Genomic DNA, 9221 nt, shown 5'->3' with positions numbered 1-9221 from the left:
AGCCCCGAGCCGCTGCCCTGCCAGGCTGCCTTGCTTCCCGGGCTGGCTGCACCCCGGTGGATCGGGCAGGGCAGGCGAGCGGCAGAGACCGCGGGCAGCCGGCGGGGAAAGTTGCAAAGGCCTGGAGGAGAGCCGGGGCAGGGGGCTGGCAGCGGGGCGGCGGGCGCGGAGGAGGAGCGGGGAGAAGCCGCACCGGGAGGAGCCGGAGCAGATCTGCGGGCGGCGCATCAGGCGCCTCCGGGGTAGAGGAGAGGGAGGACCCGGGCGGAGAGCACCGCTCCGGGCACCGGTGGCCGGGAAGGGAGAGCTCCGGCGGCATCCGGGGAAGGCGGGGGCAGCGCCGGTGACCTGCCGCAGATCGGCTCATCCGCCGCCGCCGGAGGATGCACGGAGCGCCGGCCGCCCGCACGGCCCCGCCGCCGCCGCCTCCTCCTCTCCAGGGCGGCTGCGGACAGCGGCGGGAGCGCCAACAGAGATAGGGGAAAGAACGCGTGGAAAGTTGTGCGGGCCGGGCGTAGGGCTGCGTACCCCGCTGGGGCAGGAGGGCACCGCCGGCATCAGCGCGGAGAAAGTGGGGCTGGAAAGCAGTTTCTGCTCTCGCTGCCAGCGAAGCGCATTTAACCAGCATTACGGGGATGAAGGGAAACTGGGAAAGTAACTCGGAAAAGTGAGTGGGATTTTTTTTTTTCCTTCCCTCTGTTTTGCTCCTAATCCGAAAAGAGCCGTTTAAAAGGAAAGCAAAAGCCGCCGTGTGCGCCCGCTGCTGGGAGAGGCACGGGAGAGGAGCGCACTGCACACCGGCACCCCTGCCCACGCTGGGCGAGGGTGCGGGATCCTCTCCCCCGACACCATCGTGTACCAAAGCAGCTACTTATAGTAAACAGATTCATCATACGGCAGAGCGCAGGAAGGTGAGACAGAAGCAGAAACAGAAACTAACACTGAAAGGAAGAAAGAAAGAAAAAAAAAAAGACAGCGACTGCAAATTACTTCCAGAGAAAGTGGGTGGATGTTGTGCAGCAGCGACCTGGAATTTTAGGGGATGCACCCTTATATTTTGCTTCTCTCCAGTCCGAGCCTCCCTTCTCCAGTGGCAGAAAGCGGCTGTACTCGGTACAAGAGGAGGAATAAGCAGGAGGGGTTCGGTCAGCAGTGCTTGCGGTGCCCTACTGATCTGCTTTAAGGATTTTTTTTTTCCTTTTCCTGGTGGATGTTTTCTTGACCTTGATTTTGAGACCTCTTACTTGCATCGCAGTTTTTGTGGCTTTATGTCCTTTGACGAAAAGTGGAAAGGGAGGCTGGCTTCAGTGCTGAAAGTTGCAATCGTTATTATTTTGGAGCCAGCATGTGCACCAACATAGTCTACGAGTGGCTGAAGACCCTGCAGCTCCCCCAGTACGCGGAGTCCTTCGTCGATAATGGCTACGATGACCTGGAGGTCTGCAAGCAGATCGGCGACCCGGACCTGGATGCCATCGGCGTGGCCGTGCCCCACCACCGCCGCCGGATCCACGAAGCCGTGCGGCGGCTGAAGGAGGCGGACGAGAGGGCGGCGGGGCTCTACTTCACCCTGGAGCCGCCGCCGCCGCCGCCCGCCCCCGCCGGGCGCTGTCCCCGCCGGGCGGGGGGGCCGGAGGAGCCGCGGCGGGGGGCGGCCCCCAGGGCCCGGCCCGGCGGGCGGCGCGGGGCGGCCGGCGGCGGGGGGCTGGTCGCGTACCCCAGGCTGAAGCTGAAGATCATGATCCGGGACAAGCTCATCCGCGACGGCATCAACCTGAGTAAGCCGCCCTACTCCAACAAGGTAAGAGGGTCCTCGCCGGCCGCCACCCCAGCGGGAGCCGTGGCTGTTGGGAGTAGCGGGGCGGCTGGGCTGGAGATGGGGGTCCAGCAGGGCCTGGTCCCGCCTCTGCCATGTACCGGTGCTATGTTTCTCCAGTTGTGCCAGTGGCGTTTTGGAGGAGAATATGGTAGGGATTGAACACCAGCAAGGTGCGAAGAGTAGTGGGGCCAACAAAGGTCAGATCCACCAGCACTTTTTGGCACTGGTGGTATGGCATGATGCTGTGTTTAGGTTTTGCCTCCCCTTTTTTTCATTAACTGTTTATTTTAGTCTGGTTGAGTTTGAGGTGGGAAAGTGGAAATTGACCGGATGGTCTTAATTGTTTGGGCGTTTCTTTGTCTTTTCTGTGAAACTTTTCTATTGTGTTCAAGAGGGATGGCTTCTCTCATCTTTTGCTAGTGGTCCTGTTTTAGTCAGTTTCTGTTGGTGAAACGGCTCCTGAAATAAGCGATCATCTGGCTGGAGGAAGAACTCCAGCAGCTGAATCCAACTGTTGCCTGGATTTATTTGCTGGAATATGGTAGTGACTGGTGAATGTCAAAACTATTCATCAGGCTCCAGCACAGGTCAGCCAGTCTCCAGGATGCACAGTCTGCTGAAAGGCCAGAAAAGGGTACATCTCAGTAGAGTCCATTCCAGGCTGATGAAGCCTCAATGTTTACCTAATTCTTATCTTTTGAAAAGGTTATAATGCAAGGTTCATCAGTTTTGGAAGTTTGAAATTGTTTTGTCTGAAATTTTTGGTGGATTTCCTGCTGAAAATGTAATATGCAGAATAAGTATAACAATAGAATAAAATTAATAACACCGTAGAGAAGAAAATTATTTGTGAAAGAAACGAAGGTATTATAATGCATGGGGGTTAAAGAGTTCAGGGTGAAGTGCTTCAGAGTAGTTTGATGACCCAAATTGCCTATATTTTCTTCAATGATTTGAAGTCTCATTTTTCAGAACATCTGAGCAGTTGATGTTGACCTTCAACTTGTGGGTACTTTGTCTCTCTGAAATGCTTATGAATGTATGGAGGCAAGGTGATGGAGAGGGCTGCAAGTTTGGATTTACAGAAATCTGAGGAATTAAAACTGAGAATGTGTTATCTGCTGTCATGGACATGGCTGTGAGGATAATGGGTAAAATTCAACTTGGATAACATTGTAAAAGTGCAGATAATAAAACTACAAATTTCAGTATTCCAATTTTTTAACATCTCAGTGGCAGAGGCCCATAGTCTCTTCTCAAGTACAGCACAGTTGTCTGGTTCGGGATGTTTATTTGTTCCCTTTTTCTGAGCTTCTGGCTGAGGACATGGTAAGAGACATTATGTCAAATTTAACACTCATGAACATATAGTCCAAGTACAACATCTTCCAAAAGTTACTGTGTCATTTTGCGGAGAGTCTTTTCCCCCCAGGGTTTGGAGTAACACATCATTAGATTGAAATTACCATTACACATTTGATATAAAAGAAATTCCATGGAAGTTATGGCTTGTCAGTGTAGCTGCACCACATTACCACCTCCACAGCTGTGTTTCATTTCTTCCATTTGACTTTGTGTGTGTTCTTAGTTAACAGTTCAGTCTTCCCAAGGAGATCATCTGCCTTCTCTCTGTGGTATTTTAAAGTTGTGTAGAAGTGGCACTTTGGGACAAGGTTTGGTGGCAGACTTGGCAGTGCAGGATAAGGATGGACTCAGTGGTCTTAAAGGTCTTTTCCAATTTAAATGATTCTGTGATCCTTTTCCACAGGAATTGTAAAATTTATCAGATGCCAGCATACGACATCAAGGCAATTCAAATCCTTGGCATTGATTTCTTTTTTAGCTCATTTTATTTTAATTTGATGAGTCTGATAACAATGTGGATTAACTGTCAGGACAAGCTTGACTTACACAGAAAGCATCACTTAGCTTTAATTTTTTAAAATCTAAATGTAATATTTTGAAATACAAAGAGAAACAAAGTTTATTTTCCTAGTTTTTTTTTCAGGTTGTCGTGTCATGTATTTATTTTGGATAATAAATGCATATAACATCATTTTTTACAGTAACAGAAAAAACTTTTCTCTGTATGAATCACTTTACATTGTAGCATGTTGTAAGAAAGCATAAAGCTGGCAAGATTTGAATGTGTGTTGCTCAACATGCATTATTCTGAATGCCACCCACTGTAGCAATCTATCTGCAAAATGGCTTAAAGTAAATAGCAGAAGATCACGTCACTGTACATTATTCATTGGATGTTGTTTAGAGCAAGAAAGATGAAATACTGTATTTTTGCATTTGGGAAAGAGCCATATTATAGCAGTGTCTCTTAAAAAAAAACCCAACAAAACCTAAAAAGGCCAACAAAGCCAAACTTTAGAAAATTGTGGATATAATTTTAGCATTAGAGTTTTATATAGAACATACAGCATATGTAGAATATACAGGCCTCTGCATGTCAAGAGAAATTGAGTATATTTTCTGCAGCACACAGGATTGAAGAATCAACTTGAAGGTTTATGTCATTTTTTTTTGTATACATTTACTACTCATCCTTGTCATGTGGACGTTCTGGAGTGAGGCACTAGACCAATGACCTATCAACAACTATTTGCATTTCTGGCTGTGCTGAGCTGCATACTAGTCTTCCACTTCCATGGCTTACATGGAGAATGCCATCTTTTCTTCTTAATACGTATGCATAGAACTTAGTGTCTCTGAAAGGAGGACGCTGCTGGTGTGTATATGTGTGTACATGTACATATGTATATGCATTTCTTTCCTGAGGAGTACTTCTTGGACTCAGTTAAGAAGTTCTCAAGCAAGATTTGGTGTTTTTTTTTTTAAAACATCCCTGAGAACTGGAAGTGTTGCTCCTCTGGCTTCTTCAGAGTCTTATGCTAGCTGGCTGAGCTGTAAACATGTCAAAAGATCAAAAATTAATATTGTATGTGGCTGTAGAGATGTTAAAAGCATCCTTTTGCTGTCTTTCCTTTTTGCTGTAGTTTCAGATGAAAGGTGGAACAACAGAATTGGCAGAATAGAAATCTATTGCTATGGTAAAATTTAATTTAACTTAGTTTTATTTCAGTCAGCAGAAATGGCTAACAGCTACTTTGCAGAGTTTAATATAAATCCCTTAAAAGACGTGCGGACTTGGAATTGAAGCCATGTGTGTGGGTGACTTCAGACACAGAGAATTATCATAAGCCATCTTGACTATTTCCATGGAGAATTTGTATGAGGCTTCACCTCCTTATATTGTATCCTATGTGTATTTCAGGTAAACCAAGGAACATAACTGTAACTGAGGAAAGCTGCAAAGGAGTCAGATTTTGTTCCATGTTGGTAATGCTCCATAGTACTCAAAGCTTTATGTTTTAGTTTTTTTCACCAAGCTTGCTATTGCTGGCTGGTAGCCTTAGGAGTCTCCCATGTCTAAGAAACTTCTTCTGGAGGTGATGGGATTTAATGCCCTTCAAAAAAGAGCCCATGACCAAGTGAAACTTACTGTCATCTTGAAACATCTAGCTGCTCAAAAAAATTATCTTTGATGATTATAAGTCTGTTGTTAATTAGAAAGTGAATTATGCTCAGTGTAGAAGACTTTTGACAGTCTTTTACCTCTAGAAGTTTTGGGAAATGAATTGATGGCAGAAGGAAACCAAAATGAGCATGCCCCCTGCATTACAGTGAAGGGGAATGTAGGAAAACACAGCACTGATCTGAACCAAGGGGATCTGAGAAGTATAGCCATCAACTTCACACAAAAACACTTTTTTCTTTGGTAGGCTTATTCCAAAATGGATAATGTCCATGCTGGGTTTGCGAAGACGTAAAGTCACTAAATGTCACTGTGGAAGAGGGAGCAGAGGAGCATTCAATTCTGTCAATAAAAAGACAAGTAGGGTACCTTGTTGTGGAACATGCCAAGAGAAATTTAGTACTCTATTTATCTTGAACGTAGATTAAGTGACATTTAATAGTTTACTGTAATTTCATTATTATTTCTAATTGAAATAAATGGCCTGACCTCTTTCTTGAAGAACTTTATTCAATTTTTCATCTGCATCGAATTGCAAGTACATTAAAAACATACATGCATTAAATCTCCCACACCAATTAAGATTATTTGCTTAGCCTCAGTAAAGTTACAGTCATGGAGATTTCCATATTTATTAGAGAGAATAAAACTGTAGTGTGACATATGTACATGTACATGACCTCATTGTCACTCACTGTGCTCTTCATGATTATCAGCATGCTTGGAAAACAAACACTAAAAATTCAGATGCATGAGATCATAATCTCAAGAGTTCAAGCAGATGTAGAAAAGTAAAATGTCAGATCCAAGTGAGTATCTGCTTAAACACCCAAATGCATTCTTTTTAAGTTATGTGCTGATAATATAGCACAGATTTGTGGCTCTGATTAAGTCTTTGTTTAATCCTTGCCACTACAAAATGAGGAATATTTCACAAAAGTTAAGTTTTAAGAGGTAAAGAAGCCAGCAATTCTACTTTGAAATACACTGGTTCAAGCTGGGGCTGGGATAATGTAATCAGTACTTTAGACATCTACAGAAGTGAATTCAGCAAATTAAAAACATTGTGCTTTGAAGAAATGACAACACTCACCTGTACTGGAATTAAACATGAACCTTTTTCTAAAGACCTGGCTGCTTTAGAATAACTGCATCAACTCTGATTAGCAGAGCGTTCTCAAATATGCCTTGGGGAAAGCTGCCTATTGACAGAAGTACTAGTGCATTAAGTAGTAACAATATTTTCATGGCAATAAATTAGCAAAGCTACAGGCAATGTTCAGGAAGTGAAAAGGTATTTTATATAAGATACCATGGAATTTGCCTTTGACTTCACAACTCTGTTTTCTTTTAAAGAAAACATAGCACCTCATATATTTGGCAGCTGTTTCAAAGTCCTGGTTTATTAAACTCACAAAAAACAAACTGGAAAAGATCTTCCAATCAGCCCATCAAAGCAAAATGTTGCAGAATGTGAACAATACAGTAGTATATTGTATTTGCATTTGAATTGTTCCTGAATATTTTAAAGTGTATTCAATCTCCTCTGGAAATGTTGAATGCAAATCTTCATGGATTTCATTATTTTTCAGTTAAGAGGGATGGAAGATCTCATTAGGGTACATTACAGGTGGCATCCTGAGAGAGGATAGTATCGACTCCACAGCTTTCTTTCCCCCTTTCCACAGTTGTGTTAAGAGTAATTTCTGAGCTCTGATCGAGGTGTGGCCTGGCAGAGGAGCAGTGTGGGACTGAGCAGCTGCCCTGCAAGGGGAATCCTTCCCACATCCTCCGCAAGGCTCTAAGTTTGAAGGAAAAGCTAAACTTAAAGGTTCCTGGCAAAAGAGAAATGCCTAGCCTCTGGTAGTTCCCCCAAAGGACTTGATTCTCTCAGGGCTCTGTAGTGCAGAGCTGAACTGATTCTTCCCACCTACTGTGGGGTTTTGTGTAAATACTGGACCTCAAGAGGGACACCACCTGTGTTGGGACAAAAGTCTGTCTACCAGTTTCACTTCCACACACTGATAACCTATCTTGTTTTAAGTTTGGTGATCATACGTCTTTCTGAAATGTAAATGCATTTTAAGGAAAATATTTATGTTGATAACCCTACCCCCATAGCTTCTGCCTCTGCCATATGTAGGATGATTAAGCCCATATACACAACTACATATGTGGAATACAAAAAAATCCAAGATAATTTCTCACTAAATAAGTAATCTTGTGAGCCATGTTTCTAGTTTTGCATATGACCAATATTAAAATCTCACATATTCCATGATATGGGCAGCTGTGTCCCTGATTTCTGATGTGGAATTGAATAATTTGTTTAAAGTCATGACAGATTTTAGAAGATGAGGCACTGGGACCCACTGCTGCAATGTCTTTGTCTATTGCCTTAGGATTAAGAGTAAACTTCCTTACGTTTAAGTAACAGAAAAGTGATCAAGGAATAGCTGGTGGCCTGGCTGCATGGCAATTAGTTATGCTTGTTAATTCTCCATGTTAATTATACCCTGTGCATATGTCATTTTGGAGGGTCCCTATCCACTAAGGTGTATAGATCCAAACATAACCTGAAACATGCTAACAGCCATTACAGAGTTTTTGATAAGTGCAGCAGAGAGGTTTGAATTGACAGGAATACTATTATTGTAGATTAGGAATAAATTTATTATATCACTTACAGGAACTTGCTTACTGTTTTGAGACTCTTCTACAGCAGAAGAGGATGGAATGTGTTAATACTAGAATGTAGGTTCAACGTTTGAATTTCTTGCTTTGTCAGTTTGAATGAGCCCCTCTGCTTGGTGTTTGACAAAGCTATCTGTTCAATCTCTTTGTCTAGGCTAATATGACATCTCATATTGATGTGCTTATCTTGACAAATGTGGTGGCTTGTGCGCCCTGCAGGAATCGTCTTTTATTAAAAGAGCGCAGCATGGCTATGTTTAGCACTGCCACATTATTTTGGGAATGACTGTGCAGCAGGAAGGGGAGATTCGGGTGAACCTTCCATGACACTTGCAGTCTGCGAGCCAAGCCGGCCCAAAACTGTCCCCAGTGACTCATCCAGCCTCTTCAGTTTGTTACTTGCAGATAGTAAAAAACTTTTCTTATGATTTTGCAAAACAAAAAGAAGTGGCGTGTCACGTGAAACACAAGTAGAAGGGCCTTCAAACAGTATCTCATCTTCATTCTCACAAACTCAGCAGGATGGGAATGACAGTGATTCATGACTCTCGCTGGAGCCCTGTTCTTCCAGTTGGTCTCATTCCCAGTGAAGTCAGTGGGGGTTTTGCCAGGGATTTCATTTGATGCTGCTTTTTGAGTGAGGTGTTCAAATTTAAATCAGCTAACAAGCATACCCCTACAGGCTCTAATTGTGGTGGTGGACAAGAACAGGATTACATGAGTTTACAATGATAAATACAACAGTAGCATAAAAAAAAATCAGAACTTTTCAAATCTTTAAGTATCACCATTAACAGCTCAAACAGTAGTGAGGCAGATTTTTGAACATAGATCTTACAGATCTGTGCTAGAATAAATGTTTGGTAAATGTTCTCTGAAATCTCCACTAATGTGTATTGGTTGGAGCTAACATACTTATTTACAGTTGTCCTCTCAGTAACTTAAAATCAGGGAGAAGTAGCAATAATATATGGCAAATAAACCTTATAGGCAGGTACAAATATATGCCTTCTACACATTTGGGTTTTTTTCCCAGAATAATTGCATTGGTTTTGAGGAAACACATCCTGATGCAGGCATGTGGTGTTATCACTGCATATTATGTCAATCTTTTGGGGAAATTAAGTCTGGTTCTGATGTCTGTGCCTCAAAAAATTCATA

General features: G+C 43.3%; 1 protein-coding gene across 3 annotated transcripts in view; it reads left to right on the top strand.

The window, feature by feature from the left end:
- Positions 1-276: 276 nt before the first annotated feature.
- Positions 277-9221, top strand: part of LOC118684776 (SAM and SH3 domain-containing protein 1-like) — a 535928-nt gene continuing 526983 nt past the window's right edge. For 2 of the 3 annotated variants that reach the window (XM_036379885.2, XM_036379884.2), the window contains exon 1: positions 277-1801. In XM_036379885.2, the coding sequence (XP_036235778.1) occupies positions 1346-1801 (456 nt within the window). In that variant the 5' untranslated portion in view covers positions 277-1345. The remainder of the gene's footprint in view (positions 1802-9221) is intronic. The other variant, XM_036379888.2, reaches the window with a different exon arrangement.

Source organism: Molothrus ater, chromosome 3 (genome assembly GCF_012460135.2).
Source record: "Molothrus ater isolate BHLD 08-10-18 breed brown headed cowbird chromosome 3, BPBGC_Mater_1.1, whole genome shotgun sequence".
In the NCBI taxonomy this organism is placed as follows: domain Eukaryota; kingdom Metazoa; phylum Chordata; class Aves; order Passeriformes; family Icteridae; genus Molothrus; species Molothrus ater.
The sequence above is the reverse complement of the archived record's forward strand: the minus strand, read 5'-3'. Positions and strand labels throughout refer to the sequence as shown.